Here is a 21302-nt window from a genome sequence, read left to right on the forward strand (position 1 = left end):
CCAATCACTTCAAATGGCAAGGAAGAACTTTCTGAGGGTAAGAGCTGTTCAACAGTGGAATGCAGACCTGGCCCACTTGAGGCAGGGTAAAGCAGCTGCGTCTGGTGGCAGAAGCCCCTGAGGCAGCTTCATGCCCCTGGCATTTGTGCAAATTTCCAGCGGAATCTTGTTGGAAGTCAGTGTCAATGCTGGCACCACTTCTCCACCCGTGGCAGAGGCAAGCAGTGCAGTGGTGGGGCAGCACTTCCTATTTCGCCTTGTGTCACCTCTGAGCAGTATTTTTTTCTGGGGATACGCAAAACCCTAAACATTCTGTAAATCTAAGTTTGGCCTCATTGAGGGGCAGTATTTCAATATGAGTAGGGAAATGAGAGTACTCCTAAACATTTTTTTAAAGTAAAAAAGCACTGCCTCTGAGATAAGCCTCTTCTGATGACTTCCCACCCACTTTGTCTCTCATCCGCCTTGGAAGGATGCTGGCAAGACCTACTCGGGAGTACACAGCAGAAGGTAAACCTAGTCTCCCACCCTCAAGACTCCAGGCGTCACACTGCCCTCACCCCTGAAACACACAGACACTTTAGTTCAGAGTCCATCAGTATTTATTAGTGTGGAAATTACAGAAATACCAAAGGCTGCGTCTTTAAAGTAACAGACAGAAGGCACAGCCACCTGAGCAGCTGCGTCTTCCAGAAACACTTTTTTTTTGCAGCCACTTTCAGGCCATTCTGGCTGAGATTAGAGTCCCTGAAGGGGAAACAGCTTTTTCAGGGTGGGGGTGGGGTGTTCAGAGCAACAATCAAAGGAAAAACACTTTCCATAGCATGCCTTCCACTCCCCAAAAGCCCTCAGTGCAATGGGGCTGGGGGGTGGGGAGTGCTCAAGTAGGATTCCTTGGAGGAAAAGGTTTGGGTGGTGCTTAGGACTGACCAAGCTAGGGATCGTCTCTCAGCATTGCCTTCAAACCTTCCACCAATATTTCCATTCTAGCAGCAAACATTAATACTGAGCAGCTAAATCTAAAAAAAAAATGTGGGCTGGGTCTGACCTCTTTTTTTGTAGGGGGTGCAGGGAGAAAGATTTCATGGCATCTAAGTGCAAAAGCTGACCAATACTGGAATGGTTACTTTTCCTACAGGCTAGCGGAGCCGCCCAGCCACAGGCAAGACTGTCCTGCAAGGCTGTGACTCCACCACATCAAGTCTTCCAGAAGCAGGGGAAGACTTGAGCTAACGGAAACAAGGGTACCCCATTGGGGGGGGGCATTTATCAGTGCTATAATTCCTACAGGGAGCGGGAAGACTTGAAGAGTGCAAAAGAAAGAAGCCTCTGACTAACTAGAAAATAAGGGTGTTAAATGTGCTCCCCTCGTTTCCACAAGGAAGGGAAAATTCACCTGCACTTATTTAAGGGGGCTTGAGTGAGTTGTGAAGTTCCTTGGAACATCTTGTCTTAAATGCAAGCTGGTTCCCCAAGTTGTATGGAGACAGGAAGCTGGTCTTAGACCAAGAGAGACTGTCTGCACAGCAGCTCTTCAACTTGAGGGGGGCATTCCCTAGCCCTGCCTCCTGAGGATTGCAGGGTTGGACTAGATGACTCTTTGGGTCCCCTTCCAACTCTACAATCCCAGGACTGTATGAGATTCTACGTTTGGGACCTTCTGCGTGCAGAGTGGATGCTCTTCTACTGAGCTGTGGCCCAAACTTAAGAGGCCTATGGTTAGAAAACAGTAAGGAGCTCTGCTTTTTGCAGAGGGAGTTGGGATGGGAGCTGGTAGTTAGATCGCTGCCCCTTCCTCCCCGGCCCCAATTCCCAGTCTGCCTTCCAAAAAGCAGCTCAGGATTGGCCAAGGTAAAAGAGGAGGCTCACAGCGAGGAGCAGCTGATGACCTAACCATTTCAGAAGAGCAAGTCCCCTTCACCATCCTCTGTGCATCTGCCCAGGCACCAAGTACCCTGGGTCGGGGGAAGGAATCTGCTCCTACTGGAAAGGGGAGCACCCTTTAAACACACACCAGCACCAATCCTGGCCTGGTTGAAGGATCTCAGCAAGGTTAAGGGTCCTATCCTAGGACATGCTACCTCCAGTCTCTACTGTTCATAGCAGTAGGCAGGAGCAGGGGCCAGATCTTCTTAGTTATGCACTAGGCCTAACCAGGGCTATTTGGAAAGGGATATGGGTAAACAGGGTCAGTATAATGTACAGGGAAGGTGCTCCGATCTTCATCTTGGTGCTGGGTGGAAAGCCAGCAAGTTGATGATTTGGACCGGAGGCAGTCAAGGGGCCCGAGAGGCTTACTCTATCACTGCAGAACTGCACATTGAGTTCATGCCACAGGCATGGCTGCCACGGTACAGGTAGTAGTAGCCCTGAAAAGAGACACGGGACAATTGTCAGTAAGCAGCACAGATCTTCCATGACCAGGAAAGCCTAGCCACAGTATTGCTTACTTCAAGATTGGATTACTGCAACACACTCTTCATGGGGCACCCCTTGCGCTTGATTGGGAAGCTGCAGTTAGTGCAGAATGCTGCAGCACAATTGCTGACAGGACCCCATATAACACCTCTGGTCGGAGATCTGCACTAGTTGCCCATTTGCTACCCAGTCCAGGTTCAAGGTGTTACTGTCAACATACCAAACTCTTAGCAACTTGGGACCAGTTTACCTGCGAGATCACCTCATCCCATATATATGCCCACTTATATCTGTGAAACTGGCATTGTTACAGATGCCACATAATACCTGTTTCACATTTGTAAGAAATAGACCTTTTATTGTGACAGCTCCTACACTTTGGAACTCCCTGCCCATTGACACCAGGCAGACGCCTTCCCTGTACTCTTCTCAGGGCCTGCAAAAAACTTTTATTGCTTACAGAAACCTAGCCAAATATGTAGACTGTTTACATGTGTTTTTAATTGTTTGTAGTAAAGTTTTAAAAAGCTGGTTTTGGTAGTTTTCATTGATGGTTTTACAGTGGAACCTCGTGTTATGTAGTGTCCCCCTTATGAATGTTGCAGGTTACACATTCCACTAACCCGGAGTAGATGCCCCTTGTTGCGACCTTTGCCCCGGGATGCGAGCAGAAGTCGCGGCGCAGCAGCAGGTGCCATTAGAGAAAGCGCGCCTCCTGTTACAAGAGGTTTCCTGTTACAAACGGACCTCTGGAATGGATTAAGTACGTAACACGAGGTACCACTGTATATCCTTTCTGTAAACTGTTTTGAGATTTTTTACAATCAAGCAGCTCCACAGTATGATCACATCTTACACGCATTTAAGTTTCAACCATATGTGATTGAAGGCGAGCTGGTTGAATTTGTGCAAGTCAAGTCCCAAGCAAGATGGAGAGTTTAAGAGCTCTTTTTGCATTGGGTCCACTTGCAGTTACCTGGGGCAGAAAGAGCTTCTAAGTTCTCTGCCTTGCTTGCTAGGGATTCTGGGGATTATCTCTCCCCATCTGCCTTGCTTCAATTTTCATGTGTACGCAGAACCCTTGGACTCGAACGTCTACATAAAATGTGATCGTACGGAGCTTACATTTTGTGATATATATATCTGCCTTCTGCCTGCACATGAGCATGTCATTGGCCAGCACAACGTAAGCAGAAGTCAGCCATACCCTGGCACCAGCTCCTCCTTGCCTCAAAAAGCATTGTCAAGCAAAGAGACACTAGGTTAGGGGGACAGCAGCAGGCAGTTACACTGAGGAGAAAGCCAAGCCTGACTCGTGAGCTTTCAGTGTATCAGCCCCTTCCTTACAATGTGAACAGAGATTGCCAAGAGCAGGGGAAAGGTCGCCCAGCTGAGTTTGGAAGAATGCTTACCTTCTCTCCCCAGTTCTCTCCCCAACTGTTCTTGATCGCCCAGAATGGAGTACGGCCCCCTGTGTGTGCATACAGGTGGAAACAGAAGAGAGTCGTCAGGGGTAGAGCAAGCAGTAAACCACTTTGAGTTTGTTTTTTTCCAAAGCAGCATATAAATTTTATAAAACCATCTATCCCTCGAGAGATTCCCCCCCCCTCAACCCATCGATGTCTTGAAGTGGCTTAAGATGGATCTGATCTCTGCATCATCCTTGGATGGAAGCCAGCAGCTTTTTGCAAGCAGGAAGGAATTCATTCTTGACCCTTCCTGCTTCCACCCACCGCTCCCTGCCCACCTCTGAACACCCATCACAAGCAAGGAAACTCCCCACTTGTAGTTCTCCTTCAGCCTCTATCAGTCACACCTGTTACAACTGGGGAGTCTGAAGCGAAACTTTGGGAATCATGAGAACTAGGGACTTAGATCAGACAAACATCAGGTGCCAGCACTAGTAAAACTGCTCTAATATATTTTGCCCAGACGCAAGTAGGTTTTAACTGAGCAAGCTTTAGGGTAATTTAAAGTCTCATCTGCATTTTTTCTAACGCTTTGCGTGAGCGTTTTAGGAATGAGATAGGGTGGCACCAAAAAATTGTTTTAGATAGGTCACGCAAATAAATTAGAAAGAACAAAGTAAAGCAAGCTTATTGAACACAGATGGAGACTGCTTCTGAAAGCTAAACTGCAGGGTCGAGGAATGGAGATTCCCGAGTGAATCTCCCCACCTTCATGCTTTGGGAGCATCCCCCTCCCCCCCCCCCGCAAGTAAAAGTAGCCACTTACGTGTGCCGTAGCCCACCAAGAGGACTGCGTGGTCAATCATCCAGGGGTTGCAGAGCAGAAAGAAGGGGTGGGAAACTCCCCTCCTGTAGAACTGGACAGGGGAAGAAGGGGGAAAGGGCTCAGAGACAATCCTTGACTCCAAGCAACTTAATACATACATGTTGCACCTTGTGCAATGTTTGGGCCTTCAGGCAATTTGGGAGGGCTTGAAAGTCTATGCCTGAAGCTACTAAGAAAGTCAAATGTGTCCTAGCTGCAAGGAGTCCTTGCCCCTCTGAACAGATCTGTTCCCTCGTGTTCTGCATGACTCAGCCCTCCCTCTCTCAATCAGCAGCAAAAACCGAACTAGGCCAATCTGAATTTGGAAGCAGAGTAAGCCGTGTAAAAGAAATGGAAGCAGGGCTAGCTGTTGGATCAGACCAGAGGCCCAGCAGTCTGACCAACCAGAAAGCTCACAAGGACAACAGAAATACCGTATTTTGCGCACCATAGGGCGCACCGGACCATAGGGTGCACCTAGTTTTTAGATGGGGAAATCAATAAAAAAAATATTTCCCCCCCAGCCCGAAAGAGCAGTGTACAGGCTGCGCACAACCTCTCCCTGCTGGAGGGGTTGTGCGCGGCTATGGCACAAGCCAAGGCAGCGAACGGGATGGATCCCGCTGGCTGCTTTGGCTTCCTCTTTAGCCCCGCGCAATCTCTCCCTGCCGGGAGAGGCTGTGTGGAGCTAAAGAAGCCATAGACCCGTGCAGCCTCTCCCTGCTGGAGGGGTTGCGCGCGGCTATGGAACAAGCCAAGGCAGTGAGCGGGATCCATCCCACTCGCTGCCTTGGCTTCCTCTTTAGCCCCGTGCAATATCTCCCTGCCGGGAGAGGCTGCGTGGAGCTAAAGAAGCCTTAGCCCTGTGCAGCCTCTCCCTGCCGGAGGGGTTGCGCGCGGCTATGGCACAAGCCTGCATTCGCTCCATAGGACGCACACACATTTCCCCTCAGTTTTTGGAGGGGAAAAACTGTGTCCAATGGAGCGAAAAGTACGGTACTCTCTTCTCCACCTGTGATTCAACTGGTGTTCAGGTGCATGCTGCTTCCCGACAGCGGAGGCAGAAAATAACCATCACGGCTAGCAGCTATCGCCGGGCTTATTCTCCTTGAGTTCGTCTAACCTGCTTTTGAAGCCGGTCACATTAGTGGCCATTGCTGCATTTAGCGCTTGCAAATTTGACAGTTCTATTTCTGTGTGAAGAAGGGCTTTGTTTTGCCTGTCCTGAATCAGAGATGGCTCTGAGTCCTAGGGCAGGAGGTGGCAGAGCTCCAACGGCATCCCAGGATTTCTTTTCTTCTTTTTTTAAGTTTTAAAAAGCAAGGGAAAATGGAAAACCTATGGCCACATCATAAAGATAATGCATCTCCCTGCTCAAACTTGCATAGAAATTTCTGTCCCTCCACTGTGACTTTTTTGGGAGGGTTTCATTTTGCTCCCCACCTGCTCAACAAATGATGTGGGGGGGGGGAATGTTTTTTGACCAAAAGGGCAACCTCTGTTGCTTACAGCATGGAAAAAGCAGCATGGCCCTCCAGGGGCTCCCTCACCTGCATGGCAAAGGCGTTCAGAGCAATGGAAATAGGGCCATTCTTAGCCAGCCAGGCAGCGATCTCTGAAACGGAGAGAGTGACTGGTTAATATGCAAGGCCATTATATGATGCAGAGAGATATGAGAAGGAGAGGGAGCTTATGGGAGCTGTGCTGCAGGCCCTGCCCCAGAAAACGAAAGCATTTTACACATGTGGATCGCCATGCATTTGAGATCCTGATACGCTGCCTCTCTCCCTGGCCTCAGTTGCACTTCCTACACCCATGATTGGTGGCAGCAGGTAGGACAAGAGATCGTAGCAGGACAGCTCAGCAGAGAAGCTGTTAAGTATCAAGTGTGTGGTCTTGAATGTTTCTTAGCCATAAAAGCAGCAAGAAGGGCACCCATCAAGTCCAGAGAACATCTAGGGCAGGCCTGGGGTGCCTCAGGGACCTATGCAGTCATCCAGACCTCTAAATCCATCCCACAGGCCACAAGTCTCTCTGGCCCTGCCCTGTTTCTTCTTGGCCAGAATGTGTTATTGGACCATGATAATACCTCTTGCTTGTATGGATAAAGAGGATGTAAATAATAACCTCTGTACTGGCTGCCCATCTACTACCAAGCCAGGTCCTTGTATTGATTTTACAGAGCCCTGAACAACTTCGATCCAAGGTACCTTAGAGATGGCCTGAACCCTTATATCCTGGCTCAGTTACCAAGATCACCTGGAAGAACCTCATTGGTCATCCCTTGAGTTGGCAGAGGTCATTTGACATCAACGTGAAATAGAGTCTTTAGTCTTATCAGCCTAGTCCTGTGGAACACTCTGCTAACAGCATCCAGCTCCTTTTAAAGATCCGCTGAGAACTTCTCTATGTCGTCAAGCTTATGCCAGCAATTAAGAAGGCATTTTTCCATAACACTTAGATGATGGTCTCTGATCTTAAATGTGTTTTTATATTATATAGTTATTATTGTACACTGCTTTTATTTTGTTATGATTTGCAGCATATAAATATTTTCATAAACAGATATATATGTCTACACCAATTCTTACATGGCTGACTTCCGTCACATCTGTTGCCCTGTCCAGATGTTTTGAGACTACAATTCCCATCATCCCTGACCACTGGTCCTGTTAGCTAGGGATGATGGGAGCTGTAGTCCCAAAACATCTGGAGGGCCGAGTTTGTCTGTGCCTGCTCTGGCCCCACATACCACTGGCATGTGGCCTCTGGAAGTTTGGCCAAGAGGGAAGGCAGCCCTGGGACTGGGAAAAGTTTGCCCAACCCTTGCTCTAGACAGTAGCAAGTGGCCTTCCTCATTCCACAGCGGAGTGTTCCAGATCTCCCTAGGTATTAAGAGGCCCACAATCTGATTCACTAACTGGCACCCCAAGCCATGGTCTCAGACACGTACCTGTCTCATCCCGGGATATTGATACGGAGCTATTGATGTAGACGGCCACCTTATCCTTGGAGAAGCCACACTTCTTCTCGAACCCCTCGTAACTGTAATCACGCTCTGTCTCCAGGCCGCCTGGGGAAGAAGAGGAGAATCAGGAAGGCCAAGGAAGGTGATGACCTGGCAAGGAAAACCGTGTACAGGCTGGGCTCTTGCTGTGCAGAATAAGGATCTAAGAGTGGCTTTAAAAAAACCCCACTCATTTATTATGCCCTAATAATACTTCTGTGGGATGCAGGTGGCACTGTGGGTTAAACCACAGAGCCTAGGACTTGCTAATCAGAAGGTCAGTGGTTCGAATCCCCATGACGGAGTGAGCTCCCGTTGCTCGGTCCCTGCTCCTGCCAACCTAGCAGTTCAAAAGCACGTCCAAGTGCAAGTAGATAAATAGGTACCGCTCCGGTGGAAAGGTAAACGGTGTTTCCGTGCGCTGCTCTGGTTCGCCAGAAGCGGCTTAGTCATGCTGGCCACATGACCCGGAAGCTGTACGCCGGCTCCCTCGGCCAATAAAGCAAGATGAGCGCCGCAACCCCAGAGTCGGTCACAAATGGACCTAATTGTCAGGGGTCCCTTTACCTTAATAATACTTCTAGAGGCAGCTTCCAACAATAAAAGCAGCAAGGAACAACAACCCCTAAGTAAGAAATCAACAGCAGCCAGAATCCAGAAATTCTGAAGAGGGACTTTGCATTGTCAACAAACGGCTGAACAAACAGAGCATCTTCCAGCCTCACTGTGGTGGTTGCTTCACAGCCATTGGGGAACTGCAGTAAAGGCAGCATGTGCACTCTTGAAAAATTCAGGGTTTGCCCCAAGAAAGAGGGAATGGATTTTTTCTAAAAGGGAAGGATCTGGCATGAATGGTGCTCTAGACGCAACTGGCAAAACTCAGTTACATTTTAGCTTTGGGAACAAACCAGCATTTCCAGCACCACCGTGCTCAAGGTGCCTAGTTCCTCCAGTTCAGAGATGGCTGTGAAAACAAGTCTCTGAACACTCAAAACATCTTATTCTCTAGATGTCAAGGTACACGCAGAGGAACAAGTTGCAGACCAAGTGCCGCGCTCGAGCAAAAATATTTTGCTGACTCACCCAGCCCTTCAATGGCCTCGTAGGCCGTGGATGGAAGTCCTCCTCCACAGGCTTTGTCTACGGAGTCACAGTCCAGCAGCTCTGTGGAGGGAGCAGAAATCAGGTCAGCTGGAAACTGGAGGGTGAACAGCCAAAGACATGCCCAGTCTTGCTCCTGAAGTCAGCCAACTTCCCAATTTATTTCTTTATGACATTTCCTTCATAAAATTTATATGCCACTTGATTGAAGAAAAAACTCAAAGCAGTTACATCTCGCTCCTCGCCATATGTGATCTCAGGATGGGTTATAACAAGGTAATGAAAGGAAAAATTAAATAAAATCTGCTTTGAGAATGCAAACATCCTATACCTGTAAAACATTTGAGTCAACGCGGTCATGTAAACAAGGCACAACCAATGACTTCACTGGCAGTTTTTTTGTTTTGTTTTAGCTCTGCTGCCCAGAAAGCTCCCAATCCAAACATGAGAGGCCAGGCCTCCTCAAAGAATTCCCTTACCTTGCTCAGAGAGGGAGACCAAAGTGCCATTGTGGAGGAACCACTGCCCTTCCACGTTGCCCGTCACAGAGAAGGCCCAGCAGGAGCCACAGTAACCCTGCAGTAATTGAGAAAAGGAAAGCGTTACTCCAGATAGTATGAACTGGCCATAAGATGAAAAAGGAGACAATTCAGAAGCAGCCTGGAAGAAGGCAACTTACATCAGTTAAACAACTTCACTGGCTACTGGTCCACTTTTGGGCACAATTCCAAGCGCTGGTTCTGACCTATAAAGCCCTATATGGCTTGGGACCAGGCTTCCTGAATGACCATAACTCCCTATATAAACCTTTCTAGGTGCCAAGATCCTCAGGTGAGTACCTTCTCTTTGTTAGGGGACATTCGGCAAAGAAACCTTTAAGAAGTTTCTGGGATTAATTGGCTGCAGGTGGCCGTTGCTATAAAGGAAAAAAGCTGAATTTGTGGCCTGCCTGCAGGAATAACACCCACCAGAGTTTGTGTTTATTGTTTAGTAATAAAGTCTTCGTTTTAGTTTGGGTTTTTACACCTATGTCTCCTGGAGTCACTCTGTCCTCTGCCACCGGCTGGAAATCCCCCTCCAACACTCTTGGACCCATTAACATCAAAAACACGGTTGGTGGTGACACAAGAGAGAAGCTTTGCTGCGGCTGCTCCCAGATTGTGGAATCCTCTCCCAGGAGAGGTTAAACTGGCTCCCTCTTGGTTATCCTTCTGCTGGCAGACTAAAACTTTTGTATTGAGACAGGCCTTTGAAAACTAAGGTGCAGATGATGCAGATGGTGTTGCCGGGGCAAACTGTACTTTAGCTGCTGGTTCTAAATGTGTTTCGATGTATTTTAACTACTGCTTTCAATTAGTTTTATTACTTTTCATTTTATGAGGATTTCTTTACATGTTGTAAGCTGCCTTGCATCAAAATTTGATACAAAGCTGGGACATAAATTCCTACAGAGAACAAAACAAATAAAGCTCAGGCCCAGAACCTAGGGTGGATCACTACCTTCTTCCAGCTCCTCACTAACCTCACACAACAAGCCCACACAGGGAAACAGTGGAACTTTTATCCCCTTTGGAAACTTTAAGTCCAACCTGGTCCCCTTGAGGAAGCAGCTGCTTCCATAGTGGAGCAGAGGAAAACCAACCTGGTTCTTGACACCTGTGACAGCCCCGTGGTCCCGCCAGTCCCACGCATCAGGGGGTGGATCATTAGGGATGGTGGCTGGTTTCATTGGCCGACCAGGCAGCTGGGAAAGCAGTGGGTTCAAGTACGTGGAGCGGAACTCCTCCTCTGAAACAAAGGAGAAAGATACATTGTGCGATGAAAAGACAAAAGCACCAGACTTCATAAAATATGACACTCTAGCCTTCCTGGCTGGTTGAAGTTCTTGAGTTCTATCTGCCACAAATACATACAGTGGTACCTCGGGTTAAGTACTTAATTCGTTCCGGAGGTCCGTACTTAACCTGAAACTGTTCTTAACCTGAAGCACCACTTTACCTAATGGGGCCTCCCGCTGCTGCCGCGCCGCCGGAGCACGATTTCTGTTCTCATCCTGAAGCAAAGTTCTTAACCCGAGCTACTATTTCTGGGTTAGTGGAGTCTGTAACCTGAAGTGTATGTAACCTGAAACGTATGTAACCCGAGGGACCACTGTATCTGTATCTTTCCTCTTTGGAACTTGTGCTGTAATTTTAAAAACATTAGATACCCATTTTTGCTTTATTTTATGCTACTTCTATTCACTTTGTTTCATTCTCTCTCTCTTTTATTGAATAAAAAACCCTTTTAATATACACATCCGGATAATGTATTATCCCAGTTCCTTAATGCGAGTAACTGAATGTAAAAATAAAATATCTGGTTTGAGACACCTGCACTTTCCAAGGAAGCTGGGATATGTAACACTTACCACATTGCAGGATAAAGAAGACAAGACTCTAACCTGTTAGCTAGGGCTTTTTCAGAGAGGGTTTGGTGGTGGCACTGTTAGGACTAAGTGTCAGAAGTTTTGTAGAGAATGTCATTTGTTTACTGCAGCCTGTTCAGCCGGGTGCCCTCCTGATGGGCGTTTTAGTCTTGCAACATCTGGAGGGCAGCTGGTTGGCGAAGGCGGGTCTACCAGACACAGGTATGCTGTAGCTCTGTGATTCAGAGGGGAAGCTAGCAGTAGAGTCCCTGCCCCGTCCTCACCTACCTGTCAGATCACTGAATTTGGTGACACCGTATTCTGCCGTGCCCTGATCCAGTTCCTGAATTAGCCGGGCCTTCTCCAGATTCTCTGCAAAGATCCTGAAACGCCTCTCAGTCTCTAAAAGAGCAGGAGGCCAGGGAAACAAGGACTGAGGATGAGTATTGATTCTTATTGGTTCTTATCCATCAGCAGTTATGCCTACTGTTCTTTAAGGATGCTTAACATGCAGAATGCTACTGCCAGCAGTGTGTACGTGGGCTGGTGGGCTCCGAGGAGTGGAGGGATGCCAAATTGGATCAGGAGAAGCTGGAAGACAGACAAGGGAGGCGGGGAGCCTGTGGCCTTCCCAATGCCTGCCTTCCTAACTCCCAACAGCCCAAGCAAGCACAGCCATGCCTGCTACAAAATCTGAAGATCAGAGGAACTCTGCTGAGAAGCTAGCCTGACCTTTGCAGCTTATATTTATAATCACAGAGCCAGTGTGGTGTAGTGGTTAAGAGCGGTAGTCTCGCAATCTGGGGAACCAGGTTCGCGCCTCCGCTCCTCCACATGCAGCTGCTGGGGGACCTTGGGCCAGTCACACTTCTGTGAAGTCTCTCAGCCCCACTCACCTCACAGAGTGTTTGTTGTGGGGGAGGAAGGGAAAGGAGAATGTTAGCCGCTTTGAGACTCCTTAAAGGGAGTGAAAGGCGGGATATCAAATCCAAACTCTTCTCCTCTTCTTCTTCTTCTTGTATTTTATATCCCACTTTCCTTCCAAGGAGCTCAAGGTGGCACACACAGTTCTCCCAGCCCTTCTTATTTTATCCCCACAATTACTCTGCGAGGTACATCAGACCTGAGAAACTGCACCTGGCCCAAGGTTATCCCACGAGCTTCATGGCTGAGTGGGGATTCAAACTCTGGGCTCTGTCAGGTCCTAGACCAACCATTACACCACACAGGGCAGCCTTACCAACATGCCCAGGCATGTTGTTGCTTTGACAGTTTCCTTCGCCCAACATTCACCTTGCTTGTCCTTGTAGCTCTTCTCATAAGTTGTCAAGAACTCCTTGAAGAGGGGCACCAGGTGGTTGGAGGCATTCTGGGGATGGAAGAATCCAGAACTGAGAAACTGGTACACAAGGAACTGAATCACAGAAACAGAGCTGCTGCCTTCAACTGCAGATTGTGGTTTTATTTTGTTTTCCAAACTGTATTGCAGAAATGTTGATTAAGGCATAAATATAAATTAGCCCTCTTCCCTCCTATGAACAGTATTTCCAGCATAATATTACATTTCTTTAACACAATATATTTTACGAGTAGTATTAAGAACCTATTAAACATAATATTTGACTTTCAATAGTATTATTATTATTTTCCTTTACAGCATTCATTGTCTCTTAGAACCTATAATCTAAACAAAGGACTCCATTAATTAGATGCACGTTTCATTTTTCTTAATTAATCTAACCCTTCTACAATGAATCCTGTCTTTCTCTTTAAAAGACCAAACTGTTTTATATATAGTTGGAACTGATCTACCAGATTCCTGGCATTTTATGAAATCAATGAATAAATGCCGGCCTGCCAAAAACCTGTCCATCTTTTTTTGACCTTTGACCTTTCATTACCCTAGCCAATTACTTTTTTTAAATCACTGTATCAGAAGCAAGGTTATCTTAGGCAGATGATATAAAAGTACCCAAGATGAATCAGCCATCCAGTTTCCCTAATGTTAGAATCAGGAACATGCAAACAGGAATGCTGTGCATTTTTGACCAAAATTGGAAGATTGTGCCTGTCTCAAATGTATACAGTCATACCTCGGAAGTCGAACGGAAGTCCATCCGACTATCAAAATGTTCAGAAACCAAAGCATGGCTTCTGGTTGGCTGCAGGAAGCTCCTGCAGCCAATCGGAAGCCATGTCGGACTTTCGGGTTCCAAAGAATGTTCGTAAACCAGAACACTCACTTCCGGGTTTGCGGCATTTGGGAGCCAAAACGTCAAGAGTACCAAGACGTTTGGGATCCAAGGTACATGTACATGCTTTTGGTATAAAGGGAAAGAAGAGAAAGGGACAACTCAGTCAGCAGGAACACAGCCCTGCTTTGCCCTGCTAAGAGAATTCACACCCCAGCTCCAAAAGGCAGATGAATGACACTCACCTGCAGAAACCTCTCTTCCTGGGCTAACTCCTCGACTTCCTTGGCAGGTGCCTTCGGACGGAACACTTCCCACTCCCCCAGTTTTGCTGCGTGGACTACCTCCGATGGCTCTGCAAGAACAAGGGGTGTGTGTGTGTTTATTTATTTACTATCCCACACTCCGTCACCAGACTACGTGGATACAGTCATACCTCGGGTTGAATGCGCTTTGGGTTGAGCGCGTTCGAGTTGCGCTCCGTGGCAACCCGGAAGTAACGGAGCGTGTTATGTTACTTTCGGATTTTGCCGCTTGCGCAGACGCTCAAAATGACGTCACGCACATGCGCAGAAGTGCCATCACTAGATATGTTTGCTTCTGGATGCAAACGGGGCTCCGGAACGGATCCCATTCATATCCAGAGGTACCACTGTATTCCAAAAGTCACCTACATTCTAAATGGCTATCAGCTAAACCCCCAATCCTTCCCATTACACCTCCTCGCAAAAATATGTGCTTAACCAGATATGCAGAAGGAAATCTTTTACCCCACAGCCTACACCTTAATGATTCATGCCCCTGAATGATTCATTGTGCCTGGGGAGAAAAGGTGAGTCCATGTATCAATTACACACACGGACACCCATCTCGCAAATGATGTAAGTCCAGGTATCAACATCATAGTGCCTTGCAATCTTCTCCTGGCCCCCACAAAGCCCCTCCCCGCACTACCCACTTGGTCATGAGGCCGTAAGGGTGGCCAGTTTTTTCTCCCTTTAAAGATACATACAGGCAGCACCCCAAACCCCCCATTTAGGCACGGTCCATATGTGTGCAACCGTGTACATGTGCATTGCGCCAAACCCAGAAGTGACCCAGAAACATCATAAAGACGTCACTGAAATGTCACTAAAAGGGCAGAGCAGGGTGTTTGCAGGCTTTTTCAATGGGTTTCAATTATACACAATTTCCCATTTCCTCTTCCAACTCTATGTGCTTTTCAAGCCTCAGATTAATATTATCGGGTCGACTTTTATCCAGATCCCTTGGAAAGGCAATGAGTGCGTATGTATGAACTCTGACAGGAAGGTTGATCCAGAGGACACAGAGAGAAGCAACCAGGCTCGGTGGCGCCCACAGCACACAGCCGTAAATCGCCACAGACCAAAGAATGGTTGGCAGCTCCAGATTAAGGAATTCTAAATGGCTCTGAAGCTACTTGCATTTGCTCCGTTGCACTGATAGGATTCCAACCTGGATGGAGCATTACAGTGTGGAGGCTATTTGCCGCCTGAAGGAGAATTCTGTAGAAGTAGGCAGGCCGGTACAAGAGTTATCTTATCCGTTCTGGTTGCTGCTGGCTTTTACAATCAATATCGCTGAAGGAAAAGCTTGGCTCAGGGAGCTACTGTTTATGTCAACAGTATACAAAGGTTTGGGGCCCTGCCTTCTTGACTGTATTTTCTGCTTTTAACGCTTCAGACAGACTACCCAGACCTGACTTACCAGCCAGGCGACACTCTTGCTTCACCAGTCTCTTCCTGTTTGCCCAGGGCTGGCTCCAGACCTCAAAGTGACATGACTGGAAGGGAAGAACAGAAAAGGTTAGGAGGGCAAGCAAAGACAAGCCACTCAGATAAGATGCGTGAGGCGGAAGGATGCAAGGCTGGAAATCAGAAATATTGCCTTGCCATCAACTCTAGGAGAGGAAATGGGGCCTACTGGGCTATCTGAGGAGGCAAAAGGAAGTCAGGACCTCTGGCTCTGGCAGGAAAGGGCTGCCCTCCTCCCAAAAGGTTGAAGGTTCAATCCCCATAAGGGGCAGCTGCATATTCCTGTATTGCAGGGGTTTGGACTAGATGATCCACAGGGTCTCCTTCCAACTCTTATGATTCTATGACCTAATGGTCTATGACTCCAAACAGTAAGGTGCCTTGGGGCGTTCATCTTGCACCATGCACCAGAGATGCTTTATCCCTACCAGCCACTTCACTGGGAGGACCTTTTGCATCTTAATTGAGGCTGATCTCATGAAAATACAGTGGTACCTTGGGTTAAGTACTTAATTCGTTCCGGAGGTCCGTTCTTAACCTGAAACTGTTCTTAACCTGAAGCACCACTTTAGCTAATGGGGCCTCCTGCTGCTGCCGTGCCGCCAGAGCCCAATTTCTGTTCTTATCCTGAAGCAAAGTTCTTAAACTGAAGCACTATTTCTGGGTTAGCGGAGTGTGTAACCTGAAGCGTATGTAACCTGAAGCGTATGTAACCCGAGGTAACACTGAAAGTCCTAGCAAGAGGGTCAGTGTGTGTACTTGTCAGATATCTTGCACTGAGGGCTGGTTGCGCCTGGGTTGCAACCACTTCAGTCTTCAGCTTGGGGGATCGAGGACACCATAAGCATCTCAGAAGAGCCTGCCTGCTGGATCAAACCCATCTTATGTAGCTCAGAGGTAGAGAATCTGCCTTGCATGCAGAACAACCCAGGTTCAATCTCCAGGTAAGGCTAGGATAAACTTTTGGATAAAGCAACTGTGCCAGTCAGTATACATGATGTCAATGCTCTCTATCTTCCTCCTCGGCACCCAACCCCTGGAGCTACATGAGGCACTGTCAGCTGACAGGCTGGCCAGCCAAACCAAACTGCTCTTATTTGAGGGGAAGTTTATGCAAAGAGATTCAGTGATGCCAGGTCACAAGATAAACATGTGAGACCCAGGGGGACAAACTGAATTTGGCATGTGCTTATGGAGATCGTAGCCTTGATAATGAGAAGTCTGAGTCAACAGTACCAATGTTTACTGTTGTTAACACGCTGCTTTATGCAGACCAAAGCAAATCTAACCTTCCCAAGCTTCTGGGCGATGACCTGCTACTTCCCCATTCATCTCCTGGACATCTAACTTGCCCCCATTTCTCCAACACGTTGGAAGGAGGAGACCATATTTGCACAAACTACTTTGCGCCAGCCACAGGTCCCAGTGGGAGGTCTGCTCCTCTTCAAGCAAAGAGGTGTCTGTTTGGAGATAGGAGAGTTAGAAATCCCACTTGACTGCCATCTGCATATCCACACTTCCAGGGAAACTGAGGTGCCAGGGAAAGATTCTGCAGAGTCCCAGCCTCAGGTGCCCCTCAGTCTCAGCCCATTCTGTTTCCTAATGCACACAGAGGTCATACTCAGGGACTTATAGCACTGTTGGAATAGAGTCAAGAGCTGATACACCCAACACGGGTCATTTGACCACCCTTTCAAATGTTTCTGTGGGAGGGGAGGCTATTGTTTTGTTTTGCTTTGGCTTTATTATGTATTTTGTGCTTTCATTCTGTATTTTTATGTTGCGAACCACCCTGTGATCTTCGGGTGAAGGAAGATATACAAATAAATTATATTGATTGTAAAAAATAATAATCTGAAAGTGGGAAATGAAAACAAGAATACAATAAAAATTACCAGTAAAAACATTCAAAAAATTAAAATCAGGATAAATTTTAAAAAACAGATTAAAACACACATCAATGTTCAAGGTATCTGCGTACGCTTGTCTAAACGAAAATATTTTAAGCCAGGCACTGAAGGGAGTTTGGTGAAGGCACCAGCCTGATTATCAATTGGCAGGGAGTTCCAAAGTGCAGGTGCTGCCACACTAAAAGACTGATTTCCTACAATGCGGAACAGGTATTATGTGCAAGTGCCTGTGCTAACTGTTGCAGCCCCATGTGTTTTGCGTGATGCTACCCAATGTTGGTTTTTTTTAACTCAGAAGAGAAATCAGCAGAGCCATGCAAAACTAGGATACCTTGGGAACCAGACTCCAGGTTTCCAGCACATTGAAGGTACTAGCTACGCTCCCCCTGCCCCTTTTAACCAGAAAGCAAAAGCACAATACTGATTCTTACCGTTTGCTCCGGCTCTTCTGGAGTGAGGCAACTAGGAGCATCTTGCCCCACAGCCTGCTTCCCACTGCACTGACTGCTCTGCAGCAGAGTCACATCCAGGTAGTACTTGATTCCATTCACCACCTGGAGATGAGGAAAGAACAGCTCTCAGGCAAGTGGGAAAAGTTGGGAAATTGCCCAGTGATGTTCACCGCCTGCAAGCAGCCAAAACCAGTTCGGAAGAAACTGGAGAAGACCTAGAGTGGCCTCAATGGTTTTCTGGTTGGTTGTTTATTTGTTTGGAAGGAGGAGGCAGCAGATAACTATGGCTGGACTCTAAAGTTCACCGCCCAGCTTTAAACTTGAGGTTCACAAGCTCACGCTGCAAGTTCAATCCACACATGCATAGAACAGGAACTTCATGAAAGAAAAACGATACACAGCAACTGCCTGGCACACTGCTGACACTGGGAAACATTTCAGCATTCCACAATTCCTGACAGGCAGAGAAAGGGACCAGACTATTCTGTCTCTTGCTGGCTGGCCAAGTCTGTGGTCACCTCACCTCAAAAAGGATACTGTAGTTGGAAAAGATTCAGAAAAAGGCAACTGAAATTATCAAGGGTATGGAATGATTCCCCCATGAACAAAGGTTGCAGCGTTTGGGGACTTTTTAGCTTAGAGAAAAGACGAGAAGTGACAGAAGTCCATGAAATTATGAATGGCATGGAGAAAGTAGACAGAGGGAAGTTTTTCTCCCTCTCTCGTCACGTTAGAAATCATGGGCATCCAATCAAACTGAATGTGGAAGCTTCAGGACAGATAACAGGAAGGAGTCTTTCACAGAGTACATAGTTAAACACTTTTATAGGAGGCTGTAAAAGATAATTAGACAAATTCATGGAAGAGAAGGCTTTCAATGGCTACTAGTCACAGTCACTATGCTCTGCTTCCATGGAGGTCAGGGGCAGTATGCGTCTGAATACCAGTTGCTGGAATCCACAGGAGATGAGAGAGTGGTTGGCTACTATGAGAACAGGATGCTGGACTAGATAAGCCATTGGCCTGATCCAGAAGGGCTCTTCTTATGTGATTCTGTCTCACAATCCCAAACACTGAACAAAAGGCTCTCATGAAAGCCAGGAAGTAAATAAAGCCTCACACACACACACACTTGGAGAGCTAGCCAGGCACAATACTGGAGGCTCGAGGCCAACTGTGGCCAAAACACTTCTGTGAGAGCCAGCGCCACAGTTGTACAGGGAAGAATTAAACAGAGCAGGCTGCCTCCTCATGGGAATTATGGTTAGGCCTGCAGACCATTTCAAATACTGATAAAATACACACATACCCTTTTGATTCTAATAACTAGATTCCATCAAAGATGCAACCTGGTTCTGAGGGAGGAGCAGGAATGCATGGGGCTGAGTTTCTCTTGCTGACTGTCAGCTGTAAGGGCATTCCACTGGCCTTACTGTTAGTCACTGACCTAGTTCTCCAGCATGGAGTGACAGCTTCGGCCCAGAGGTTTGTTACTTGCAGGTCAACATCAATTATCCAGGACTCCAGCTAATCAGATGGAGGCAGATTCCCTCCCCCTCTGCCAGTATACCAGTTAAAGCAGTCTAGCTTGATGGAATCCACCCGTAACTATTTTAAGAGTTAAGTGGATTGTGCTTCTAATTGTTAACAAGAAGACACCTGGGACAGCAATAAGGATCCCAAAGGGAGCGAGAAGAAGAAAAATAACATCCTCAGCGGCAGACTCCCCGGCCCTCTGTACTTCCTAAGTCCTGTGTTTGCCATTTCGGATGCCTGTGGAGCTCAGGGCGGGGGCCGATAGAGAAAATACTCTCTACAGATGCCATCAGGCCTCCCCTCCCTCAAATGTCACCTGGTAGCAGGCTGCTTCAGCCTCTTGCCCTGAACTGTTTCCATGACAGCTGATCATTACAGGAACTTAATACTTAATTTTAAAAACTGATGTCTCAGTTTACTTCCCATCCCTTCCAGTCCCTTTTTCACAAGAACAAGTGCAGCATCCTGTTCTCACAGGGGTCAACCAGATGCCCGATGGAAACCAGCAAGCACAAGAGGACTCTCCCTTCCTGTGGTTTCCAGCAACTGGTATTCAAAAGCTGTGGAGGCAGAGCATAGCCATTGTGCTAGTAGCCACTGACAGACCCCTTCTTCATAAATTTGTCCAATCTTATTTTAAAGCGTTCCAAGTTGGTGCCCAACACCACCTCCTGTGGGAGTGAGTTCCATATTTTAACTATGCACTGTGTGAAGGACATTCTTTTCCTTGGACAACGTGCAGTGCTTTATTTTTTTAGGGAAAATGGTGCTGGTACTCATCATGACGTTGTTACAGTAAGTGCCACACTTTTAACATTTGAAAATTAAAGGTTCTGGTACTGCGTACACTTGAGTACTCCCAGAAAAAAAGCACTGACAACCTGTCATTTAGACTGTAATCCCGAAGGCAGGGTCAGTCTTGTTCTAACTGAATGAATGTAAGCTGCTCTGGAATTCTTTTGGGCTGAGGGGCAAGGTACAAATGCCTTAACTAGTTCGCTAAATTAAATTAATTTGACTGGAAGGGGTGGGGTTTCTGGGTCTCTTGGCAAAACAAAGAGCACACACTTTGCATGCAGAAGGTCCACGGTTAAATCCCCAGTTCAGAGGATCAAGGAGGTGTTGGGGGGGGGGAGACCCCATAGCCAAGACCCTGGAGAAGTGCTGCCAGCCAGAGCACACAATACTGGGGTAGATTGGCAAAAATGGCTGGCATGAGAGCCAGTGGTGGTGTAACAGTTAAGCTCGCTCACTGTCTCTCAGCCTAACCTGCCTCACAGGGTTGTCACGGGGATTAAATGTGATGCAGAAAAACCATATAGGTCACCATTTTTAACTCATTGGAGAAAGGGGGACGGACATAAGCGCAATGAATGGACTTGGATGGGGGCTACTTGAGGCATGAGGTCCTCACAGCCTCTTTGACCCCAGATGCTTTGGATTACGAGGAATACTTTATCCTCCCCCATCCTAAGTCATAGCCCCCACTTCTTTCAGCCCCAAAGTCCCCCGACGTGCTTCAGCCCCCAAATACTTCATGCTCCTCCACAGTGATGAGCCCCATCCAATTCTTCCAGCCCCAAGGTTCCTCCCACCTAGCACCCGTGCCCCCCCAAGTCATGATTCCCCATTTCTTCCAGCCCCAAGGTCGTCCCCCCGCACCTGCGCCCAGCCTTTCTGCATCTCACCTGCGTCTGGGCTGAGCGCAGCGTCCAAAGTCGACCGCCACCTCCGGAGCCCGCTTTGTCGCTCTGGAAAGTCTCGGCCAAGGCGAAGCGAGCCGCCCCACGGGCCTGGCCGCTCCGCACGTCCACCTCCCGGGCGCCCCCCGGCATCGCCGCGGAGGCACCCAGCAGGAGCAGCAGCAGCACAAAGGGGACAGCCGACGCCTGCGCCATCCTTGCTCTGACTGAAGGGAGTCGGGCCGGCGGCCGGGTGGAGGGAGGGAGAAAGGGCGGGGCCTGAGGCAGAGTGGGAGGGGCCTGAGGCAGACGGCTGGGCATTGGGTGGCGTCCCCTTGGCCGACGAGGCTGGAGGGCGTGTCTCCGCCATGCCCCGCCCACCCGGCGTCATCTGAACGCCCTCGCTGCCCTTGGCTTTGGTCCTCTCCCTAGAAAAACAAGAGGCAATCCCGGCTTCCCTCCAGGAGAAAGGGGCGGGGTCTCACTCCCGCAGCCCCCTCATGTGACGTCACACAATCCCTGCGTGCAGGGGTAAAGCACATAAGAAC

The 21302-nt window shown here is 48.0% G+C and overlaps 1 protein-coding gene across 1 annotated transcript; it reads right to left on the reverse strand.

Moving 5' to 3' along the window:
* Positions 1 to 579: 579 nt before the first annotated feature.
* Positions 580 to 21030, reverse strand: CTSF (cathepsin F). The gene is made up of 14 exons (XM_083478324.1): positions 20761 to 21030; positions 17516 to 17638; positions 15128 to 15203; positions 13645 to 13754; positions 12501 to 12576; positions 11496 to 11609; positions 10443 to 10588; positions 9280 to 9376; positions 8783 to 8863; positions 7646 to 7765; positions 6243 to 6307; positions 4654 to 4744; positions 3831 to 3889; positions 580 to 2369 (listed from the first exon to the last, which is right to left on the reverse strand). The coding sequence occupies exons 1-14, from the start codon at positions 20968 to 20970 to the stop codon at positions 2295 to 2297; spliced, it is 1443 nt and encodes a 480-aa protein (XP_083334450.1). The 5' UTR covers positions 20971 to 21030; the 3' UTR covers positions 580 to 2294.
* Between the last annotated feature and the right edge of the window lie 272 nt (positions 21031 to 21302).

This window comes from Podarcis liolepis, assembly GCF_965112155.1.
Source record: "Podarcis liolepis genome assembly, chromosome: 15".
NCBI lineage: Eukaryota > Metazoa > Chordata > Lepidosauria > Squamata > Lacertidae > Podarcis > Podarcis liolepis.